The sequence below is a fragment of the Elgaria multicarinata genome, chromosome 20 (assembly GCF_023053635.1).
Source record: "Elgaria multicarinata webbii isolate HBS135686 ecotype San Diego chromosome 20, rElgMul1.1.pri, whole genome shotgun sequence".
In the NCBI taxonomy this organism is placed as follows: domain Eukaryota; kingdom Metazoa; phylum Chordata; class Lepidosauria; order Squamata; family Anguidae; genus Elgaria; species Elgaria multicarinata.
In genome coordinates this window covers 2,505,068-2,529,778 of record NC_086190.1, presented here as the reverse complement: position 1 = coordinate 2,529,778, position 24,711 = coordinate 2,505,068, and the positions used below count along the sequence as shown (strand labels likewise).

At 50.4% G+C, this 24,711-nt stretch overlaps 2 protein-coding genes across 2 annotated transcripts in view; both read right to left on the bottom strand.

Moving 5' to 3' along the window:
• Positions 1–10,089, bottom strand: part of CHD5 (chromodomain helicase DNA binding protein 5) — a 79,681-nt gene extending 69,592 nt beyond the window's left edge. The window contains exons 1-2 of the mRNA XM_063145371.1: positions 10,020–10,089; positions 5,859–5,995 (exon numbers count right to left, since the gene is read on the bottom strand). Of these exons, the coding sequence (XP_063001441.1) occupies positions 5,859–5,995; positions 10,020–10,062 (180 nt within the window). The 5' untranslated portion in view covers positions 10,063–10,089. The remainder of the gene's footprint in view (positions 1–5,858; positions 5,996–10,019) is intronic.
• Positions 10,090–16,906: 6,817 nt separating this feature from the next.
• On the bottom strand, positions 16,907–22,941 carry RPL22 (ribosomal protein L22). Its single transcript, XM_063145288.1, has 4 exons — positions 22,834–22,941; positions 20,125–20,229; positions 18,822–18,946; positions 16,907–17,126 (listed from the first exon to the last, which is right to left on the bottom strand). The coding sequence occupies exons 1-4, from the start codon at positions 22,843–22,845 to the stop codon at positions 16,982–16,984; spliced, it is 387 nt and encodes a 128-aa protein (XP_063001358.1). The 5' UTR covers positions 22,846–22,941; the 3' UTR covers positions 16,907–16,981.
• Between the last annotated feature and the right edge of the window lie 1,770 nt (positions 22,942–24,711).

The window sequence follows — 24,711 nt, the reverse complement described above, 5'->3', positions numbered from 1 at the left end:
TATAAAGACTGATCCAGTGGAATTTTAGGATGCTTTTAGTATGTTTTAACAATGTATACTATGTTTTTAATCAGTATTTTATGTATTTTATACCTACTGTTATTCCCCACCTCAATCCAAATAGAGAGGCAGGTAAGAAATAAAATTATATTATTATTATTATTATTATTATTATTATTACTGATTTATTTATTTTAATTTCAATACGTTAGACTACTATTATATTTAATGTTCTGCACTGAAGGATCAACAGTTCCCAGGACCCATTGTCACACACACACACACACACGTTTGAGCACAGGCAGGGGCATCGCAAGGCCTGGGCCCCGGATCCATTTCCCGCAGCCCCGGATCTATTCCCCAGAGCCCAAAGTGGCCATTGGAGCAAATGGGAGGTTTAATTGCCGTGCGGGGAGGGGGGACTTACAAGGGGCCTGGCGCTGGGGAGCCGTGGGATACCCCTCCCACCTCCCATGCACTGTGCCCCCCAAAATCTCACCTCCACATGGCAACTACGCGTAGCAAAAGACCTTCCACTTGTGCCAGTGTAAAGATTGGGCCCTGAATCGGTTTAAAGGCCTAGCAGCAGCCCTGGGCTCAAGCACCTCTCAGTTTGTGGACCCACAGCCACTGCAGCCCCCTTCCCATCCTGTTCCAAGTGGACGATGATCGCATAATAAGCTTTCCTCCTAAGATGAACCCTGAGAGCATAGCAAGAAATCACGATCTGCGATGGCCAATACAACCACATTGTCCATCCTTGCTCTGCTCCAGCCGCTCCTCTTGCCTGCACTGTTGTTAGACATTCCTTACCTCCCCAATATTCTCTCGCCACCTCTTTCTAGTCTCAAAGAGTGAGGGGGGAGCTAAAACCCTTATTTGCCCCACAGTGAGAAGGCACAGTGGCAAATTAAAAGGCTGTAACGAGCACCTGGATGGAGGTGGTTTGGAGTAACAGCTGGATTTTATGTTGTCAAAATATGTAGATCCACCATGGTTTGACTGTGTGGTTCTTTCCTCCCCGCAAATCCTGGGCTCAGTACTGCTCCTGAGGATCAGGATCAAACCCTTGTGCCCCCACTTCAGTGCTCTTGTGCCACCGTGCTCAACACGAGAGAGATGTTCTCGCATCCCTTGCAATGGGCGGCGGTGCTTACAGCTGGCAAACACCGCAAGGCACAGCGCTGCTGAATTCAGGAGGCAGCGCAGCCAGGTGCAGAAACAAATACTTCCCTCGGTGGATAAACACAGATGCTCGGCCACCCAAACAAAGGATGTGTTGCCTACATGTGCAAGCGGTATCATGGCGCGCCAAAAACATGCGCCAGAGGGGGGGAGGGGGGGAGGGAATGTATTTCTCTTTATCTTGGTTTTTTCTCTTTCAGTTGCTTTTTTCTTTCATTCACTTACAGGACAACAAACTCCCAGTGTTCATCTCCCTGACATCTTCCAGATATGTTGGACTACCACACCCATAATCCTGTGCTGGCTGTGGGATAATGGGTGTTGTAGTCCAACACATCTGGAGGGACCCAGGTTGGGGAAGGCTGGAGTATAATATGCACTTGAGGGGTAGAGGGAGACAATTACAATTCTGCACAAATTCAAACTGAATTCTGTGGCTTGTGTACATAATGCAAATCAAGCCCTTTCGCCAGTGGAAAGGAGCAACAGAGGGTCCGGAAGACACGACCACCACTCCGGCTTCCAACATTTTCAAAGCCTTTGTCCAGAAATTGTCTCTTGCAATCATAAACAAAACCCGATTACAACAACAATAAAACAAACGCATTCAAACACAATTCAAAAAGACAGCCGTTCAGAACACAACCCCACAGACCCTCTTAGACGTCAAAGACCTGCTTGAATAAAAAGTAAAAGCATCTCTTCCCAGCCACAGGGACTAGAAACTTGCTATTTACGAAATGACAGCAGAGATTCTCCGCAAGGTGAATTCCGTGCATGGAGTCGCTGGACTCACGCAGTCTCCTTCAGTCCCCTCTTTCCAGAAAGCACCTTCCAAGGCTGCCTCCCTCCTTTCAATGCACCATCCGTAGCCTGCCGGTGGTGGCACGCCGTTTGCTGCCAAGATTTACTGCCAGTCACCGCGGGCAAACTGTAAATGAAGGCGCTGCATTGCAGCACCGAGCAGAAGTGGAGATGCCCAAAAGGAGACTTTCAAGCACCGGCAGACAGATGGGAGAGGATCCGAGACAGTGACCAAGAGAGAACCCTGGGCCTCTTTGCCCAAACTTTCCTTTCGTAAGTCAGCTGTGAGGCTGACGTCTCTGGAACAGAGGGAACCTCTCCTGGCTGGCTGAAAATCCAGACTGCTGGCAGCTCAATATCCAGTTTGCAAAGCGCAGGTCGACGAAGTCCAGAAGGCTCCGAGGTAAGGGGAGGCCAAGGCTGTTGTAAGTTCTGGGCTGGATCATTAATGGATTGACTTGATCTACACCCCGCCTTTCCACCCCAGGGAAATGGTGCTCGAGTAACAGCAACCAAAATTTAAAATCAAAACTTCATTAAAAGAATCATAAAACAAACACATTAAAACACACACGCAACCACGGAAGAATAAAAACAGCAGCCAAGGAAACAGATCAGCTTACACGCCTGAATAAAATATATCTGCCTCCCGGCAGGAGGGAACAGGCTGTGTGCTAACCTAGCCTCCCTCAGCAGTGAGTTCCAAAGCTTGGGAGCAGCCACCAAGAAGGCCCTTTCACACGCTGCCACCAGAGAGGCATGGTGGCGTTACTGAGAGAACGGCTTCCCCTGAAGTTGCTAAAATCCAGGCAGGCTCGTCTTTATTTTTTATTTATTTATTTATTTATTACACTTCTAATCCATCCAATAGCAAACGTTCTTGGGCAGGTAGCAGTTAAAAAAAAAAACACCCAAAAAAGCCCAAAATGACAAAAAAAACAGTTAAAAATATAAAATGCAATACAAATAATTTTTTATTCTCCCCGCATTTTAACAGTCTATAAATAAATTTTAACTTGGTGTTTTAAATTTGTAATTTTGCATTGCTGCTGTTTTTATCTGGTTGAGCTTGTATCTTGTATTTTATATTATGGTTTTATACTGTTGTTTTATACTTTGAATGTTTTTAATTTTTGTGAACCGCCCAGAGAGCTCCGGCTATTGGGCGGTAGAGAAATGCAATAAATAAATAAATAAATAAATATTTTAAAGAATAAAATACAACGTGACGCAAAAACAATAAACGGCACAACAATTGCTATGCCAGATGTAGTAACCTAGAACAAGGTATTTACAATGCCTGGGAGAAAAGAGAATTCTTTGCTTGAAAAGATAACAACGTAGGTGCCAGGCAAACCACTTTGGGGAGCACATTCCATAAACAAAGATGCCACCACTGAGAAGGCCCTGTTTCTTGTAGCCCCCCCCCCCACCTAGCTTCCTTTGGCAGTGGCCTCCGGAGGAGGCCTCTGAGATGACCCAAAGGTCCAAGCAAGCTCATGTAGGAGGACACAGGTCTTTAGATACTCTGGTCCTAAGCCATTTAGGGTTTTATAGGTCAACAGCAACACTTTGAATTGGGCTTGGAAATGGACTGGAAGCTAGTGCAGCTGACAAAGCCTTGGTATTGCATGATCAAACTGGCCGACGAGACATCACGCCAGTCCTTTGCCAGCTTCATTGGCTGCCAGTCCAGGTCCGGGCCCGATTCAAAGTGCTGGTATTAACATTCAAAGCCCTAAACAGCTTGGGGCCAGGCTATCTGAAGGAACGTCTCCTCCCGTATGTACCTGCCCAGACCCTAAGGTCATCCTCAGGGGTCCTTCTCTGCGATCCCTGCCAAAGGAAGGGAGGCAGGTGGCTACCAGGAGGAGGGCCTTCTCTGCTGTGGCACCCCAGCTCAGGAATGAGCTCCCTAAGGAGGTTCGCTTGGCACCTACATTATGTGCTTTTAGACACCAAGTGAAGACCTTTTTATTCTTCCAGCATCTTAACAGTCTATAAAAATTTTTAACTTGGTGTTTTAAATTTGTAATTTTGCATTGCTGCTGTTTTTATCTGGTTGAGCTTTTATATTGTATTCTACCCTATTTCTTCGATTCTAAGATTTTTTGCACTTTAATGCACTTTTTTCCCCATATAATCATCTCTAAAACTGGGGTGCATCTTAGAATCGCGAGTGTGTCTTAGGGTTTTTTTTTCTGTTGGTGGTACTGAAATTAGTGTGCGTCTTACAATCGATGGCGTCTTACAATCGAAGAAATACGGTATATTATGCTTTTATTAGGGTGACCGTATGAAAAGGAGGACAGGGCTCCTGTATCTTTAACAGTTGCATAGAAAAGGGAATTTCAGCAGGTGTCATTTGTTTATATGGGGAAGCAGGGCCGGATCTACACTACTGCTTTAAAGCGCGCGCTTTAAAGCAATAGTGTAGATCCGGCCCTGGTGAAATTCCCTCTTCATCACAACAGTTAAAGCTGCCCTCTTTTAAATCTGGTCACTCTAGTGTAGCTCCTGCAGCTTTAACTGTTATGATGAAGAGGGAATTTCACCAGGTTGTTCATATATACAAATGACACCTGCTGAAATTCCCTTTTCTATGCAACTGTTAAAGATAGAGGAGCCCTGTCCTCCTTTTCATATGGTCACCCTACTTTTATACTGGTTGTTTTATATTTTGAATGGCTTTTGTGGTTTTAAGTTTTGTAAACCGCCCAGAGAGCTTCGGCTATTGGGCTGTATAGAAATGCAATCAATCAATCAATCAATCACCTTAGGCCTTCCTGGCATTCCAATATGGCCACACCCACTTCCCCAGGCTCCACCCTCTTTCCCCCAATTGCAAGTCATTTAGTGATTTCCTGGGTTTTGCATGTTGTTTTGCCCATTGTAAAAGGTTGAAATGCCTCGTCTGAGGTTTTGTTAAAGTTCAACACCCCTGATATAAATAAATAAATAAATAAATACCGCATTTCTTCGATTCTAAGATGCACTTTTTCCCCATATAAACATCTCTAAAAATGGGGTGCGTCTTAGAATCGCGGGTGCATTTATTATTTCTTAGAATCAAAGCTTTTTTTCTGTTGGTGGTACTGAATTTAGTGTGCGTCTTACAATCAATGATGTCTTAGAATCGAAGAAATATGGTACCCCTATTATTATTATTATTATTATTATTATTATTAATCTCTTTTCTGGCTCGTGGTGTTTTTTCTAGATGAACATGACGGGCTTTGCCAGGTCATGCTGTCTTTTACTGATTCAGGAATTTCCTGACTGTTGAACATGTTTAAGTATGACCGCTTTCTGGATGTTGGTGTGTGGATGTATTTTGCTAGGCCCAGTTTCTGAAGGTTTTCTGTGTAGTTTTTTGATGTGGTGATTGATGTGACTAACGGATCATTGTGACCTTTTCCTGTTGCCAGAGTTTTTGACTTCCATGGCCAGTGATGTATATTTTTCTCTTTTCCTCTTCCTTTTCTGCAACGTTTTTGTCATTAAGTCATTATCATTATTATTATCATCATCATCCCTTGACCACCAGATCTTGAGACTGACTTTCCCTACTTACTGCTCCTTCCATCTCCTCTCTTCCATCATCTCCCCAATATTCAATCTGAAACTGTATGCCCCTCGGGGCAGGAACCTGTCTGCATCTATTTCACAATGCTTCAAACCACTAAAATAAGGACCCATTGGGATTCGTCATGAATCCAGCAAGACCCCACACGCTGTCGGTAGCAAAATCTTGACGACGCACCCCTTTTCCAGATACATCCATGGTGTCACGATTAACTAGGGTGCTGGCCCCAATCCTCGGGCCTTCCCTCCGACGCCCACCTCACGGGAAGCCCCAGTGTGCCTACCTCCTTCTTCTTCCGCTTGACTTTGGAAGCCTTGTTCTCCTTCAGCTTCTTTGGCTTCTTTGGCTTCTTCTTCTGGGAGCTCACCTGCTCTTCGGGGTAGAACTCCTCCAGGCCTTCCAAAACCCCATCCTCGTCTTCTAGACAAGGAAGGAAAAGAGACGAGTGAGGAAACTGGGATCTGTAGATCTGCTCTTCAGTTTTACCCCCAGTTCTGCCAGCCAGTTCTCCAGGGAACTCAGAAAGATGCTTTCCCCATCACCATGACATAGGAAATGCTCCACCAATTTGCGTGGCCCTGCTCAACTTCCCTGGATCGTTCCAATTTTAGCATAAGTGCTGCCAAAAGCGACCATGACCGAATCCACACTTTTTAAACCAGTGACGCCAGGGATCATAGAATCATAGAATAGCAGAGTTGGAAGGGGCCTACAAGGCCATCGAGTCCAACCCCCTGCTCAATGCAGGAATCCACCCTAAAGCAGCCTTGACAGATGGTTGTCCAGCTGCCTCTTGAAAGCCTCTAGTGTGGGAGAGCCCACAACTTCCCTAGGTAACAGATTCCATTGCCGTACTGCTCTAACAATCAGGAAGTTTTTCCTGATGTCCAGCCGGAATCTGGCTTCCTTTAAGTTGAGCCCGTTATTCCGTGTCCTGCACTCTGGGAGGATCGAGAAGAGATCCTGGGACATTCGGCACATACAGCAGGCACCCTTGAAGGTGGCTACACCTCTGGCTTTACAGAGGAACAGCGTTCCTATTTCAATTATGGCCATTATTTCCAAAATGGCATCTCAGTCTAAAAACTAGTACATGCAAACCTGTGACTGTTTGGTCCTCTTTGGGGGCGATGCACTCCCTCATTTCGGCAATGCATCAATGGCCACTCTCAGATTCTACTAGAAAATCCGAATTATGTACTGCAGGAAATTAGTGAGACAGCGTGGTGTAGTGGTTAGAGAGTTGGACTAGGGAGATCTGGGTTCAAGTCCCCACTTGGCCATGAAGCTCATAGAGTGACTTTGGGCTAGTCAGTGACTCTCAGCCTAACCTACCTCACAGGGTTGTTGTTGTATGGATAAGACAGAAAGGAGGAGCGTGTACAGTGCTTTGGGCTCCTTGGATGGAAATGTAACAAATAAAATAACATTTTTTTAAAAAAATATAGCAGCTCCAGGGGGGCTGCAGAGGAGATTCCCCACTGTGTCTCTGCATGTTTCACAGCTATCAACTTGCCTCCCTGCACAATCTGTCTCCAGTCTGCTGTGGATTATCTGCACCAGATGTGTTTTGGATCACTCAGTCATTGCCAGTGCCAATGCGATGGCCTCAGAGGAGTCCTGACCAGAACAGTGACTCATGCAGAAGCACAGCAGGGCTCCTCCAAGAATCAGCCATTTTCCCTTCAATAAAATCCAAAAATGAATCTTTTCCAATCTTGGGAGTCAAATGTGTCTCCAGTTTCAATTCAGGAAGAAAGTGGGGCTCATCCAGAAACGTAGTGTGGACATGCAAAATAAACTACATGAAAACCGTAAATATATGTCCAACATCACAGGGTTGTTGTAGGAGTTATTGAACAAATGCCTGGGACGTCCCTTGAATGGGCCCTTGAAGGGACCGACGGTGGTCTTCTCCGAAATTAAGCAGGGCTCACACTGCCCCATGCCTGCCAAACTGAGTTCTATTAATACAGTCTTCCTCAACTGGGTGCCCTTCAGATGTGTTGGACTACAACTCCCATCATGCCCCAGTTAGCTGGGGATAATGGGAGTTGTAGTGCAACACATCTGAAGGGCGCCTGGTTGGGCAATGCTGCAATACAGCAAGGTAAGTTCAGTGACGGCTAAGAGCTCCGTTGCTAGTGAGGCAGTGAATCCACTCCAGGTTTCATTCAGAACCAATCAGAACTCTAAAGGAGCTTCTCCAAGGTGCTCCTTCAGAGTTCTGACTGAAACCGAGAGCATTCACCGCCCTACCAGCATCAGAGCCCCCAGCCTCCACTGGGAGAAAGGGAATTCCACAGCCAGGGTGTCACTACGGAGAAGGCTCCGCACATGAACACATGATACACCCATCCGACCTCCTGTTCACTATCGACTTCCTCAACCTGGCACCCTCCAGATGGGATGGGCTATAATCCCCATCATCCCCAACTAGCAGGGGCGTGTTGGCAGGGGATGATGGGAGTAGCAATCCGTCACCTCCAGAGGACGTCAGGTTGGGGAAGGTGCATCCGCTCTCCCAGGCCTCATACCAGACTCAGTACCTGAGATCGCTTTAAACTGGAGATGTTGCAGACAGAACCTGCAACCTTTTGCATGTTGAAGCCTACATTCTGCCATTGAGCTACTGCCTTGTCTGGTGCAGTTAGAGGAAGAGCACAGAGAAGGGCCTCTGGTGTTGGCATAACTGGCTCGAACTGGAGGCAGGATACAAATAAATATAATAATAACAATTAATAATAATAATAATAATAACAACAACAATCTACTTCCCCCGGACCCTGCAGCTACAAAGGCATTCTGAACTGGGGTTGGGAACGCATCGCTTCTGAACAGTCTTCAAGGGCAGCCCCACACATAGCATGTTGTACTCAGCTAATCTGGATGCCACCAGGCCCAGGAGTAACAGCGGTCATATCCGTCTTGCCCAAGGACGGTCCAGCCAGCCAAAGAGAGTCCAGGAGTCCTACCTTACAGGGTTGTTGCAGTGGCTGCTGACAGAATATACGTCAAACCTTTCAAACACTCCGGTTCCAAACTGCCCCCACCTTTTGCCCTCCAGGTGTGTTGGACTGCAACACCCATCATTCTCACAGCTGGGAATGATGGGGATTGCAGTCCAACATATTTCAAGGGTGCCACGTTGGGGGAGGCTTCTCTAAATGAGGGGTGGGTGAGTGACCCGCCTCTAGTAATATCTCAAAAGTATTTAAAGTGGGCGGTGGGGTGGGGGAGCTGGAATCCCGGACCAAACGGGGGACCCTCCAATGCAGGGGAAAACACACACACACACACACACCATATAGTTTAATGCCGTTCCTCGTAATTGGGGAAGCAGAATAAATCAGTGGAATAAGCAAAACAAGCTGGATTGGGACCACCTTGGCGTAGCCATAGAAATTGGGAAATGGTTACTTTTCACTTTTTTAGGTGGAGTACCCCACGGCCCAGTGAAATGTGGGTCGGTTGGTTTTTAATTGTAAAATTTCAGTAACATAAAACAAAACAGGAGGGGAAACGTAGCTTCATAAATCTAAATATGACGACTTCGTGTGTGTGTGTGTGTAAAAACGCAGCTTTCTAAGAATTGTACGTAAACTTCAATGAAATATAGGACCATCCGAATTTGGCGTCTTTTGGAGGCCCAAACTGAGAACACCTTCAAAGTCGCACGGCAAAGCTCCGGGTCACGCAGCACGCTGGTGAGCGGCTGAGAACTTAATTGGCGGACTTTGCTAATGAACTTCCAGCCCGGCTCCCATCAGACGGGGCGGCGGCGGCGGCGGCAGCAGCAGCCGGCAAGGGCCTCTGAAGGCTTTCAGAGAGGATGGAACTGGGGCCCTCCAGATATTGTTGTTGGACTACGATTCCCAGCATCCCCCAGCCAGCACCCCGGGAGGTGTAGCCCAACACATCTGGAGGGTCGTGGGGGAGCCTGGGCAAATGCATGGAGGACACAACAGGCGGCGAAAGAGAGCCTCCCGTGTCAGGGGCAGGGTATCCCGGACGGCCAGCTGCTCGGGACCCTCCGCTCGGACTGGCCCGGCCCTGCTCGTCCTGCCCCCGCTCCAGGCGCTCTCTTCAGGTTCTGGGGGTCGGGTGGGGGGGCGCGGAGAGCAGCAGAGCCTCCCTGTGCCGCCGCAGTCTACCCCCGAACCCCAGGCGTGACTTGCAGGCGAGGGAAAAGGTGGCGGGGCTACCGGCCTCGCCCTTGGTGTCAGCCCCCTCCCTCCATGGGAGGGGGGGCAATCCTGCAGGCCACTATTGGAAAAAAGGGCCCCGATCCTGGGCAGCGCCGATTTCCCCTCGTTGGAGAGCGGCGGCCGCTCCTTGGAGAGGTTGGGGGGGTATGGATGGTGCGCGCGCCCGTGCTCGTCTTGGTCCTCGGAGCCCCCCGCCCCTCCCCTCCCCTCCCCATCCTCCCCCCTCCGCCGCCTACCTGACATGTCGTCGCCGACCTGCGGCTCCTCCGCCCCCCGCATGCTCGGCGGGCCGGCGCGCACGTTGCGCTGCGGAGGGCGAGGCTGCGAAGATGGCCGCTGCGCAGGCGGGCGCGGGTGGGGCGGGGTGGGGTGGGGTGGGGGGTGCCGCCGCCGCCGCCGCCGCTGGGGAGGGGTCTGCCAGGGTCCCCGGGCCGCGCCTGCCTCTCGCCTGCCCGCCCCGACCGAGCGCTGCCGCCTCGCCCCCGCCCGGAGCGGCCCCGCACATGCCCAGGCGCGCGCTGACGTCCGGTCTGGTTGCCTTGGCAACCGCATCCCATCGTTGGGGGACCAGCAGCATCTCTCTCCGTCTCCCTCCCATTCGAGGAGATCGGAGGCAAAGCGACAACACGCCCCCCTCCCCTCCCCTCGGGCAAATCCTCCCCTGGGCTTGGGCAAGGGCGCAACGGGCCAGAGAGATGCGCACTTTCAGAAGGGGGGTGGGGTAAAGGGTTAGGGGGGGTCCTGCAGGGACAATGCAAAAGGAGGCCGAAGAAAAAGCGTGTGTGTGGGGGTCAGAATCTAAGTTTCTAGTTCTTACAGGCGGAGGTTGATGACTCGGCTTTCGGTGGGGGCACTAAATCCATTCTGGGGTTCAGGCAGAGCTCTAAAGGAGCTAACCCCCTCCCCAAACCTGGGTCCAGCACCTCGGATAGCTCCTTCAGTGCTCTGCCTGATGCTGACCAAAACCTGGAATGGATTCACATGTCCCGCTTTGGCTGCAGCAAAGCTCTAAGTGCCGTGGAGTCAGCAAGCAGTCCAGTCTATGGGTGGTTAGCTGGTGGGGGTCGAGGCTACAGGAGAGGTGGTCTCAATCCAGGCAGAGGGCAGGCGGACAGGACAGCAGGCAAGAGGGCAAAAGCAGGAAATCGGTCCGGTACTTTGCCCCGTCCAGCAGCAGGGTCATTCGGAGGTCCAAAAGGTCAGGAGGCAGAGCATCAATCACAGATGCACAGCAAAAGCAGGACGGGCCGAGTTGTTCCAATGCTGGCTGGGTTTCTAGTGAAGGCTTTTAAGAACAGAGCCTGCTGGGCCCCACCCAGGGCTCAGCTGCAGTAATCAAGCCTCCCTTTCCTGGGCCATACTCCTGAGGAGTCCTTTTCTCCTGGGGAGACCTTTGCTGCAGGCGAATGCTCTTGAGGCAATGAAGATCCTGGGGGTCAGGAAGTTGCTCCGCCTCTACCTCCGAGTCTCTTCTCCTGACAGGGACAGCCTGGCAACCCACCTCCCCTGAGGATTCAGTCTCCTGAGGAACTGGTGGCAGCCCCTGGTCTGGGATGCCCTGGGCTTCTGGGGTCTCTAGCTCTTCCTCTGAGGAGGGCTCCTCCAGTGGGGGGCATGATATCCCGGCCCTGCCGAAATCTGAGCCACCAGCCTCCACTGGGGGGTATCGTTGTTTTAAAGGCCGGGTTCAAATCCCCCCCACTCCACATCTAATATTCCCTCTGAGGGAGAAGGCGCTGGCAGCCCCAGGGAGTGTGTGTGTGTGGAGGGTGCAATTAGACCTACCGCAGCATGTCGTAGGGCCGGGCTCCAAGGTCACCCGATGGAGGCACGTGTACTGCACAGGGATTCAAGGGAGGAGGGCTTCCACACACCCCTCCAACAAACTGGCTTTTGGGTGGAAAAGTAGCAGCCCCCAGGCCCACATCTGGGCTGGGATCCCACAGGATCCCCCCCTTAGTTTGCACCTCAGTAGCTTTCTCCCAGCCCAAAGGAGCCCATTGAGTGCTGACTGCCAGGAAGAGGTTAACCTCAGAACCCCCAGAAGAGCCCTGATGCTGGATCAGACCAAAGGCCCAGAGGACTCCGTCATCCTGGTCCCACAACGGCCAACCAGATGCCCCAATGGGAAACCCACAAGTAGGACGTGAGAGCAACATCACCCTCCCACCCATGTTCCCCAGCAATCGGTGTACACAGGCATCCTGCCTCTGACATTAGAGGTAGCATAGAGCCATAAGGCCTAGTAGCCGCTGATAACTTCTCCTCCGTATTAGTGTTGGCTAATGGCAGCTCGTCTTCCTCTTTCCCCCTTTCAGTAGGGGTTCCGCAAGGCTCGGTGCTTGGCCCGCTGTTGCTTTCTTTATACATGTTGCCCTTGGGTAATCTCATTCAATCTCATGGCCTCCAATATCACCTGTATGCCGATGATACACAATTATATCTTTCATCTCGGGATCTTTCTCCTGATGTTCACGATTGTATCTCGGCATGTCTCTCAGATATCTCAGCTTGGTTGCTTCATTGTCGTTTGAAACTTCATATGGCAAAGACTGAATTGCTTGTTTTTCCTCCTAAACCTTCTCCTCATCTCTCATTCTCTCTTACTGTCAATGATGTTACACTTACTCCAGTCAAGGAAGCTCGTAGTCTTGGCTTTATATTTGATTCCTCGCTCTCCTTTATTCCTCATATTGAGGCAGTAGCTAAATCCTGTCGTTTTTTCCTGTATAATATTGCCAGGATTCGATCATTTTTGTCTGTCTCTTCTGCCAAGACGCTTGTTCATGCACTGGTTATTTCTCGGTTGGACTACTGCAACCTTCTTCTCTCTGGCCTTCCTTCTTCTCACATCAGTTCGTTGGTTTCTGTTCACCACTCTGCTGCTAAGATCATCTTCTTGGCTCGCCGCTCTGACCATGTCACTCCGCTTTTGAAATCTCTTCATTGGCTTCCAATTCACTCCAGAATCCAATATAAACTTCTCCTGTTGACCTTCAAAGCTTTTCACTGTCTAGCTCCTTCCTATCTCTCCTCTCTCATCTCACACTATTGCCCCGCTCGTGCTCTTCGCTCCTCTGATGCCATGTTTCTCGCCTGCCCAAAGGTCTCTACTTCCCTTGCTCGGCTCCGTCCATTTTCTTCTGCTGCCCCTTACGCCTGGAACACTCTTCCAGAACATTTGAGAACTACAAGTTCAATCGCAGCTTTTAAAGCTCAGCTAAAAACTTGTCTTTTTCCTAAAGCTTTTAAAACTTGATTTTGTTCTGACATTTATACTGCTAGTTTTACCCTACCCTGTGCCTGTTTGGTGCATTCTCTTCCCCTTCTTATTGTTTTATTAGGATTCTATTAGAATGTAAGCCTATGCGGCAGGGTCTTGCTAGTTATTGTTTTACTCTGTACAGCACCATGTACTTTGATGGTGCTATATAAATAATAATAAATAATAATAATAATAATAATAATAATAATAATAATAATAATAATAGTGCCCCATCTGATTTATTTATTTATTTATGAAGTCATTTGTATCCCGCCCTATATGACAAGGATCTCAGGGCAGTGCACAAGTTAAATCACACAAACAATATTAAACAGTAAATATACACAGCTAAAAACACAGAAAAACCAATTAGAACTATGTACAGGCGTGGTGAATTTAGCCATCAGAGGCTTTGTTTAAAAGCCATGTCTTAACTGGGTGCAAAAACGAAGCCAGTGCTGATGCCAATCGGGCTTCCAAGGGGAGGGCATTCCACAGCTGGGGTGCCACAACAGAGAAGGCCCTCTCCCGCGTTTCCCCATAGCGTATGTCTCATGTTGGTGGGATGCAGAGGAGGGGGGTGCCTGCAACAGATCTCAAATCTCGGGCAGGCACATAGAGGCGCTCCCTGAAATATTGAGGTCCCAAGCAGTTTAGGGCTTTAAACGTCATTACCAAAACCTTGAATTCCGCCTGGAAGTGAATACGCAGCCAATGTGATTCCTTTAAGATCGGTGTTATGTGGTCTCTGTGAGATGTGCCGGTCAGCAGTCCTAGTATTAGGCCAAGCAGGGGGTTGGACTTGATGGCCTTACAGGCCCCTTCCAACTCTACTATTCTGTGATTCTACCTAAAATGTACATGCTTTTGACATCTCTAGATCGCTTTGTCAGGCAAGATGCCGGAAGAGCCCTTGAAAGCGGGCACATTTTCGGGTGACCACTTGCTCTTCCTAGTAAAGGTATAACACTAATACATATTATGGGACTGTTTTCAGAGAGTAGCATTGGGTGACCACTCCTCGGCCCCTTGGCAATTGAGCTATGGGGCGCCACACAGGGAACCATCTTGTCCCCAATGTTATTTAACATCTATATGAAGCTGCTGGGAGCAGCCATTAGGGGATTTGGAGCTAAATGTCAACAATATGCAGCTATATCTCCCTGTGACATCTGAATCAGGTGAGGCTGTGCAGGTCCTGGACCGGTGCCTAGACTCAGTAATGGGCTGGATGAGGGCCAATAAAATGAAGCTGAATCCTGGCAAGATGGGAAGTCCTTGCGGGTGAGGGGTTCCCGAGTCCGGGAGACAGGCTCTTTGCCTGTTCTGGATGAGGTCGCACTCCTGAAAGATCAGGTTCGTAGTTTGGGGGTACTCTTAGATCCATCTCTGTCTATGGAGGCTTAAATGGTCATGGCGGCTCAGAGTGCTTTTTAGACAGTCCACCTCTTTATTATGTTTCAGAATGGGGCAGAGGGACTGAACATCCTCTCCCTCCCATCAGGCATTTGTCTGACCTGGTTTATTTCAGTTATTAAAGATGCATTTTCTTTTTTAACGTTGGGAAGTAGTCTGAGTGTGTTCTCTTTATTTATTACATTTATATACCGCCCCACAGCCAAAGCTCTCTGGGCGGTTCACAAAAGTAGACCGTTGTCCTCTTACACAGTCACAGAGATTTAGGCATGGTTCACCTGTACTGGACAGGTACTTGGTGGGAAAGTGTTTGAGCAGCTTCATATTGCAGGCAGAAGTTTCCAAACCATGGAGATGGAGGGGGCACTTTCAAAAACGGCTCTGGCCGGTGAGCGGATGGCTAATCCCAGAAGGCTAATCGGTCCTAAAGGCTTCTGTGTAGGACCATGTGCCTCAATTCCAACAGCCAGTTGCCCCAGGACTATGGAAGAGAAAGGGTGATGTTTTGGCTTCTGTGACTGGCCAAGGGGCTACGGTGGGAAATTAGCCGGAGTGGTAAAGCAGCAGTTTCTGCAGCCGAAACTCTCCCCACGGCCTGAGTTCGATCCTAGCGGAAGTTGGTTTCAGGCAGCCTGCTCGGGTCGACTCAGCCTTCCATCCTCCCGAGGTCGGTAAAATGAGTACCCAGTTAGCTGGGGGGAAGGTAATCACGGCCGGGGAAGGCAACGGCAAACCACCCCCCGCTATAAGGCCTGCCAAGAAAACGTCAGCGAAAGCTGGCATCCCTCCAAGAGTCAGTAATGACTCAGTGCTTGCACGAGAGGTTCCTTTCCTTTCTTGCTGAACAATGCCCTCTGCCCAAACACCTCCCTTCCTTGTATTTCACACAACACACCGTTAATTTATGTAATTCGCTGCTGTGCCTGCCGTGGCGGCCACTGGCTTAACTGTCTTTTGGAGGGAGTAGGACAAGGACAAGATAGGCAACGTATGGACGGCTGTTCGCCTTAGGTACAAGCGAAACCTCACCGTTCAGAGGCAGCGCTCGGCACCCATCATTGGGGAGCAACAATGGAGAAGGTCATGGCGTCAGCCCCCCCCCCCCGAGGGTCGGTTACCCAAGACAGCTGGCTGACCACTGTTGGGAACTGGAAACTGAGCTGGATGGAACTTCGATCCGATCTAGTGGGGCTCTGAAGTTGTTCCTTAACTTCTCGCAGCTTGTTCCCAAAAGGCGAAGGGGTGCTGTCCCTAAAGCCAGGGTGGCGGGGAGGGAGATGACCCCGTTCCACAGGGTTGTGGCAATGCAGCCATGCAGGAATTTCTCCAGAGGCAACTGGGGTCGAAGGGAAATATCCTGCACCACCAAGGCACAGGGCTTCTGTGCTGCAGACGTCCATGGAGAAGGTGGACACACAAGGGACATTTTGGCAGCTGTGTCTTGAAGTTCGGGAAGCCAAAGAGGGGCCCAGAAGCCCTTGGGAAGGGTGAAGACTGAATTTGACATACTGACCAAAACTTGAAAACTTGCTGGCCAGGCGGCTAATACAAATCAACTTGTCCAGACTCTTAAAACCACATTACTTTACTCCTGACAGAAAAGCTTGCCTCCATACCAACTACTTGCACTGGCTGCCTGTATGTTTCCGAGCCCAATTCAAGGTGCTGGTTTTGACCTATAAAGCCTTACACGGCTTGGGACCACAATACCTGACGGAACGCCTCTCCCGACGTGAATATACCCAGTCACTACGTTCAACATCTAAGGTCCTCCTCCGGGTGCCTACTCCGAGAGAGGCTCGGAGTGTGGCAACGAGGGACAGGGCCTTTTCGGTGGTGGCCCCCAGACTGTGGAATGATCTCCCTGACGAGGCTCGCCTGGCACCAACACTGCTATCTTTCCGGCGCCAGGTTAAGACTTTCCTCTTTGCCCAGGCATATGGCGGCACATATTAATCACCCACATGTTTAGTTTTTTAACGGTTTTTAAATGCTTTATGTGTGTATGTTCTGTGTTTTAGAATTTTAAATTTTGTATTCTCATTTTAATCTTAATTTTAGAATTTCTGTAAACCGCCCAGAGAGCCCTGGCTATGGGAGCAGTATTTAAGTGCAATAAATAAATAAATAATAAATAAATACCTCTATATCCCTCTGAAAACCCAAATGTCACCTCCCCTCCCGTATTTTACATATACACTTATTTTGACTACTCATTACAGCATCACCACCCAATGCAAGGAGACTAACCTTCCCCTAAAGCAGCCTTCCTGAAAATGACGCCCTCCAGATACGTTGGACTACAACTCCCATGGCTGTGGGACGATGGGAGTTGTAGTCCAACACAACTGGAGGGCGTCAGGGCTATTGAAACCATTCAGGGTCCTTGGCCCAGCAGTTGCGGTATTTCAAGGACTCAAAACACACACACGGGGGGGGGGGAATGTTACAAGAACGTTTGCCACATTTTATTCAAGGAAAACCGAATGTACAAAATATCTCCAGATTACTTCGCATTTAATCTTCCTCCTCCTCCTCCTCTTCATCCTGGTTAATCTGGAAATACCGCAGCTCATAGCTCTCCTTGCTATTGGCAACGACACGCAGCCAATCACGCAAATTGTTTTTCTTCAGGTATTTCTTGGTGAGGTACTTCAGGTACCTGGGAGGGGGGGAAGAGAAACGAAAGCCAACTGGTAGCCAAACGTAAGCCAACTCGTTGCCAACCCTTCCCTGACTCGCCTGAAGTGATCTACGCAGATTAACTGGGAGGGGGATTTTTCCTGTCGCCCCGAGAGTGCTCTAACCAGGGAAGAGGGTCAACGTTCGACTTGCAGCCCATGGGAGACGAGCTCTTCCATTCTCAGCATTGGGGTAAAGTCAAATGAGTAAGTCCTGCAGGGTCATATCCAGTCCAGGAGGCAGACATTCCCCATGCCAGGTTTATAATAAACGGCCCACTTATGCCCTGTCTGGAGGCTTTAGGACTGGCCCAGCTAAAAATCCAATTTATTTCTTAAGCGAATCTTCGCTAGAATTTCCCTCTGGTTGCAATACAGCTTTTCCGGCATTGCTGCTTCAGCGCCCAAAGGAAGCGCTTCAGGCAAGAGCCGGCAACGCTGGATTGTAAATTTCCCTACTAAAGCGGAGAACCGTTTCCTTCGCAGATGCTTCTCCTGCGGAATTCTGCCACAAAAATACCCTCTAGAGAAGAAACACACCATTTGTCACCATTTGGCCAATGTTTTGACGAGGGATTTGCACCCAGAAAAGGAAGGCTGCACCTTTCTCGTGACAGCGGAGCAGGACTGAGCAGCCTCCTCGTAAAAGTGGAAGCGGGAGGCAAAAGCAAAGGGTACGAAATTTGACACAAGCGAAAAGTGGAGAGTCTGAAATGCGAATTCCATCAACGACGTGCTGTGTGAAGAGGTCCTTCCTTTGATCTGCCATGAATCTCCCACCATTCATTTACATGGGATAATGACCCTGTCGGGCACGGGAGAGAAGAAAAGGTCCCCCCTGCAAGCAGCACGTGAAGGCAATAGCGCTCTTCTGCTGCTGCCCCCCAGCAACAGGGGCACAAAGGTGTATCATCTCGGACCGAGGAGACGGCATACAGCCATCAGACTAGTAGCTTATGGAAAGGAGGGCAGGGCTCCTGCATCTTTAACAGCTGCATATAAAAGGGAATTTCAGCAGGTGTCATTTGTCTATATGGGGAACCTGGGGAAATCCCCTCTTCATCACCACAGTTAAAGCTGCAGGAGCTATACTAGAGTAGCCAGATTTAAAAGAGGGCAGGGCACCTGCAGCTTTAACTGCTGTGATGAAGAGGGAATTTCCCCAGGTTCCCCACATATACAAACACCACCTGCTGAAATTCCCTTTTCAATACAGCTGTTAAAGATACAGGAGCCCTGTCCTCCTTTTCATAGGGTGACCGTAGACTTCCCCAACTCTGAGAATTTGTCCAAGCCCGCTTTAAACCACCTAGCCTAGTGGTCATTGCCACCTTCTGCGGCACTGAGTTCCACAGATTAATTATGCGCCCGGTGAAGCACTTGAACCTTTGGGCTGTCTTGAACATGCCAACCCACCATTTTGCTGAGAGAGCTTTTCAGCTCCTTGGTGACTGGCCTGACAGACCGCATAAAGCAGGGGAAGGAGGGGGGATGTTCTTTCCCACACGTCAGTATCTCCAGTCTTGCACCCTGCAGTCGATCGCAGGGCAGAAAAAGGAGCAAGGAGGCGGGTTGAAGCTCAGCCAGCACCTGTGTCTCTGAGTGGAAGGAAGGCCCTGCTGGCCAAAGCCTCACCCTCCTCACCCGCCCTTGTCATGACACCACCGGCTCCTCACCTCTTGGAAAAAGGGACCTCCGAGGTCACAGTGATTTTGCTTTTGCTCCTCTCGATGGTCACCACACCTCCACCGAGGTTCCCAGCTTTCCCATTCACTTTGATCCGCTCCTGCAAGAACTGCTCCTGAGGGATTTGAAAGAGGGGCTGTTAAAAGTTCACGCCAGAAATTTTAAATTGGTTTTTTGCAGGCGTGTTTTATGCTGCCTCTCTTCCTGGGAGGCCCAGACTGGTGGCTGTCCCTGGTGCTGAGAAGGGAGGCAAGGCCTGATCCCTGGTCATCTCCCGCCTTACTTCTGACGGCAGGGAGACCCACAAGGGCCACGGAGGACGAGCACTTGGGCAGTTTCATGCAGGAGGAACAAAAAACGAGAGGGGACGGCAGCAACCGCATAACCGCCCCCCCCCCACGCTGGAGGTTATATTTTATTGAGCTGACACGAGTCTGCTTTTGCAGATGCACGAGCAATGATTTTATGCAGACAAAATGGGTGGCAACAGTCCCAGGAGGCTCTGCAGTTCCCTATGTAGATGCAGTCTCCCCAGCCTGCAGCGGCCCATTCCAAGGAGGCTGCATGCGTTGGGCCTTCAGGAGCGAAGGCGCATCTATGTGGTTTATGTCATTCTGAAGCATACCAGGTAGACTGACAGCGTGGCACAGGTAATAAAAGAAGAGCTGCAGCCTTCGATATCAGAAGGCGCAGCGTAGTTTGAGTTTTCCCCTCGGTCTCTCTTGCTTGAAAAGGATACGCAATCAATAAGGAAAAGAAACCACACCGGTGTTCTCTGACTAGGAGCAACATCCAAGGGGTATTATGAGCCTGAGAGGGAGCAACTTGCAAGCACGGACACAGCCACTTGGCTCAGAGTTGGAGAGAGGCAGACTTTGTAGCAGAACACACACAAAACCCGCAAAACAGACTGTTCACAAACAGAAATCTATCAGCGCCTCTATCAGGGCCTAAAACCAGTTGTAATCCAATGACTGCGTCCACTTTAAATAGTTATCAGCGTGCTAGATGCCGGACGAAACACAGATGCCCCAGTGAGCAGAATAAGGCTGCCTCACAAAAGAAACACTTCCGTGCAAGTCGGCAAACACTGCTCATGAAACACCCCACCCCACAAAATGAAATCCCTGAAAGTCAGGGTGACGGTATTCCCAAGGTGGCATCAGACCAATCTCTTCTATTTGCAATCTGCTGTGATGCTTGAAGCCCCCCCCCCGCCCCCCGGTCTGGCTCTTAATTCGGCCCAGGTGTGACCCTGAAAACAGAGCATGCCTCCAAGTGCTCAGAACTTACAAAGTTGGCAGCATCCATAATACCATCTTCTACCGGGTGGGTGCAGTCCAGAGTGAATTTCAAGACCTGCTTCTTCTTTTTGCCACCCTTCGTCGGCAGCTTTTTCTGCAGGGGAGAAGCACAGGGGTCAAAGGAACGACGGCACGTGCAGCAGAGGGGACACAAGCCGTGCATTGCACCAGCCGTTCCAACATGGTGCCCTCCAGCTGGGTTGGGGCTGCAGCTTCCGTCATTTCCAGCTAGCAGTGGCCTGGGATGGGAGCCGCCGTCCAACCCAGCCCAGGGGGGCGGGGGCAGTTATCCAGCCCCAATCCCAGGCTCAGGATTATTTACCCTGGAAGGCTATTTAAAATCTTAAGAACATCAGAAGTGCCCTGATGCTGGATCAGAGTAAGGGTCCATCTAGTCCAGCACTCTGTTCACACAGGGGCCTTCCCTCATAGTCCCTGGATTATTTTAGTTTCCCTTTTCTGCACTTTTCCCAGCTCAAGAATATCTTTTTTAGGAGAGGTGGCCAGAACTACGCACAGTATTCTAAATGTGGTCAAAGTCCAGTGTGAGAACATCCATGAAATCACCATCACAGAGTAAGAAATGCTTCCAGACAACCAGGCTTTGGAAAAGTTACTTCTCTCTCCCTACCTGGTAAGAAATTACTAGTGTCAGAACGTGTGGGCAGGCAGACTGATCACTTCCAGAAAGTCTATGAGGGGCTGACCTGTGGCTCAAGCCAGCATGTCTATAGACTGCAGGACAGCTGGACCTGGCAAAGCCACAGAGCCAGGACTCCTCAAGGCCTTACACCTCTCCATCTGAGCAGGCTAGAGATGAAACCCACATCAAGGAACTGGAGGAGGAGGAGGACAGAGCTGAACTTGTTCTCTTGACACACATCTGGCATAGACTTTCTCACACTGGACTTCGACCGTTTGCCCAGAAGGCTGCACACCTTGGGTCTCACCCAACAAGCCAATTTCTTAGAAACTGATTTTAAACAAAGCAAAATATGTTAGCTGCCAACCACGTATGAGGTTATGTTATTATCCTACAAAGCCTTAAACAATTTGAGACCAGGATAACTAGCAGACTACCCTCCCTTATATATACACACAAAGATGATATTTATGATCTTCAGAGGTTTTGCAGGTCATTCCAAAACTAACGGAATGTCACCATGAAGAACCTTGACAGCAGGGCCTTCTCTGTAAGGGCACCCATCCTCGGGAAAACCTTCGCTTATGTGGTTCAGGAGGCGGAAAATGTAATATCCTTTAAATGCCTCCTGAAAAACGTATCTTTTCAGTGTCTTTCCCTGGACTGTAAGTTAGTTAGTTTTATATGGCGTTTTTAACTTTTAAATTTATTCTGTCTTGTTGCATTTTATGGTTTTAATTGTGAACTGCCCGCTGACAACGGTTGGGGCCCATGACACATTCCATATACCATTTTCAATCCGCTTTTAAAGTTTTATATCCTGCTGGTGTAGATCTGGCCTAAAGCTTTTGCAGAAACACGGACCTAGGCTGCCAACCAAGCAAGAGCTGGGAGGGAGAAAGAAACAAGCCCTAGGCTAGCAAAGCTGCATAACACGAGTTTGCAAATAGACGGCCATTTGCACTCACATTTTACACTCTTTAGGTCTGCACCCAAAAGAATGCAATGCATGATGGGGCAGTGTGTTACCAAGTCCTCACTGAGAAGTACCATGGGGTGCGTTCAGAAATAATACACTTCTGCACAGGCCACAACACTCTGATACTGGCCTGGTTTGCAGCATCAAAACAACCCACCATGGTTTAAACAAGGCTGTGGCACATGCTGGGCACGATCTGAACACACAACACCCACCCGCAGCTTGCCATGCTGTGAGAACCTGGGTGGTGGTGGGTTGTGCGAGGGGTCAACAATCCTCGCTTCACCCATGGCCTGTTGTTGGGTGCCAGTGCAGAGAAGGCCCCCTCTCCTGCATCTGCCCCCCCCCCCCGTCCCTCCAAGGGGTGCAGCGGCCTTCTCCTCCCATCACAGCCTTCCCTCTATGGACGTGTCTAATCCAGGCTTTCTTGGATTAGGCCACGCTGGCTGGGGATGATGGGTGTTGCAGTCCAACACATCTGGAGGGCACCAGAGGTTGGAGGACTCCGGGGAGGATCTCAGTGGCAGGCCGGAAGCTGCTTTGGGCCCAGTGTTGTGCCTGCACTGTCTGGCAGCCGCTCTCGAGGGCTCCAAGCCTGCAAGGGGCACAGGAGCAAGCACACAGGCCGGCCGGCCGCGTCAGCCCCAAACCTACATCCCTCCTGCTCCCCCGCAACCGCCACCGCCACCACCACCAAAGTCAACCCCTGCCTCCCTCCACAAGCCAGACCCCCAGGGCTGCAGTTGAGCTGCTCTCTGCACATGCTCAGAGGGCCAAACGCGAGGCAACAGGCTTAGAGGCCCTCCCCACGTGCGGGGAGGGGAGGCAGGCAGACGTGGCGGGGGGGGCAGGGGTGTTGGGGAGACCCCCTGGGGGGAAATGGGGGGCAGAGGCGGGGGGGCTGGTGGGGGGCAGAGATGTGGGGGCGGGGCGTGAGGAGGGAGGGGGCTGAGGCCTACTTGAGCCCCCCAGGAGCCCCCCCGCCCCCTGTGGCGTCCCTCCCGCCCCCTCGCCCCCCTCGGTTTGACACTGCCCCCCTTCCCGGCTTCTTGGGCCCGACCTGGCCGGAGACTCACCGCAGGAGCCATGGCGGCAGCAGCGAGGAGGTTGAGAAAGGAAGAGCGCCCGCGCGCATGCGCCCAGCTAGCCCCGCCCGGCCCTCCATTTCCGGGCTTGCGGCCAGACGGCGGCGTATACGCATGCGCTCGGCCTCAAAACCATAGAGAAAGGCAAAGGAAGTCCGCCCGCGCAGGGCTCAGCTTCCGGGGCGAAATCCTCCGAGCGCCGACAACATCGATCGGCCGCCCTCTCCAACCCCGCTTTTCTCTCGTCGCGCTCAACAGGCCGTTCGACGATGGTCGATGAGTTCGATTGAACGCGCCTTGGCCCCGAGCCGGAAAAAAGGCGCTTTGGCGCGGGGCACGCTGGGAGTTGTAGTGTTTTTGCTTTACCTGAGGGAAATCGGGGAGACCGAGGCAAAAGCAAGCGGGTGTGAAAGAGCAAGCTGGGACGTGCTTTACCGGGGGGGGGGCACCCCTAGAGGTGATGCACTGCAAGTCCCATCATCCCCACTGGCCAGGGGTGTTGGGTAGGGTGACCATATGAAAATGACAGGACTCCTGTATCTTTAACAGTTGCACAGAAAAGAGAATTTGAGCAGGTGTTATTTGCATATATGAGGAACCTGGTGAAATTTCCTCTTCATCACACGAGTTAAAGCAGCAGGAGCCCTGCCCTCTTTTAAATCTGGTCACTCTAGTATAGCTCCTGCACCTTTAACTATTGTGATGAAGGGGGAATTTCACCAGGTTCTCCATATATACAAACGACACCTGCTGAAATACCTTTTTCAATACAGCTGTTAAAGATACAGGAGCCCTGTCCTCCTTTTCATAGGATCACCCTAGTGTTGGGTGTTGTAGTCTAGCCACATCTGGAGGGTTCCAGGTTGGGGGCAGGCTGACCAAGAGCCTTTTAGCACCTTGAAGCATCCTTTCCCCCCCCCTCACAATGTGGCTCCCTCCAGATGTGGTGGACTACAACTCCCAGCATCCCCATGCCCAAACATGCTCACTAGGGGAGATGGGAGTTGTAGCCCAGCACATCTTCAGTGTGCCACCTTGCTGGCTGGGCATGATGGCTGTTGCATCCAACACATCTGGCCGGGGATGATGGGAGTCATGACAAATAACATGTGAAAAAACACAGCGACCTTTTGCAAAGCGGCCTTGGTGATGCTCCCACAAACACCCTGACTTTGATAAGCCAAAGCAGCAGCATAATAAACCACCCGGACAGACACACACACCATGATCTTGATTCAGGCCATACATGATATAACTGAATTTCCCAGACGGTCATTGAGCAGTTTTACATGGAAGTTTCCTTTTGTAGTTCCTTTGTTGGGAGAATGGCAGCTAGAAGGCCAGCTGGAGACTCGGGGGACGTGTGCTGAGGCCGCTGCCAAGGAAGAAGCTGGCGGGGAGGCATCTGTGGGGCCAGAAGACTGCACAGAAGCATCTGCCAGTGAGGGAAACCTTGGGGAGGCAGCCACTGAGGGAGAAACTGAGGCAACATCCACTTGTGGAAGCAGCCACCTTCAACGGAGCCACTGGGAAGCACACCTCAACCATGTACACCTCAAGAGTTTGCTTTAGAACATGGAAGAGACAGAATTACCTGCTCTCAGAGGAGTGCTCCCCAGTCACAGACTGGAGGAACAACCTCTCATGCAGAGACATAGCAGGAGCCTCCCAGTTATGTTGGATCTCTTTGCAGAGTGTGCTAGACTGACCCATCAAACAGGGAGATGGGGCACAGCGAAACTGTTTCCGGCAGAGACTGATGGGAAAGACGCAAAGCCGGAGCAGTAACTCAGACAGAGATGCAGTGAGTAGCCTCCTGGATGAGTGGCTGATCTGAGGTCACAGGACCTTTTTGTTACTGTGTCTGTC

Bases quoted from the DNA above. Each gene is read 5' to 3' on its own strand.
- RPL22 (XM_063145288.1), bottom strand. The intron at 18,947-20,124 runs GTAAGTTCTGAG...CAAATCCCTCAG, and splicing joins TTATGGATGCTGCCAACTTT to GAGCAGTTCTTGCAGGAGCG. The intron at 17,127-18,821 runs GTGAGGAGCCGG...CCCCCCTCCCAG, and splicing joins GAGGTCCCTTTTTCCAAGAG to GTACCTGAAGTACCTCACCA.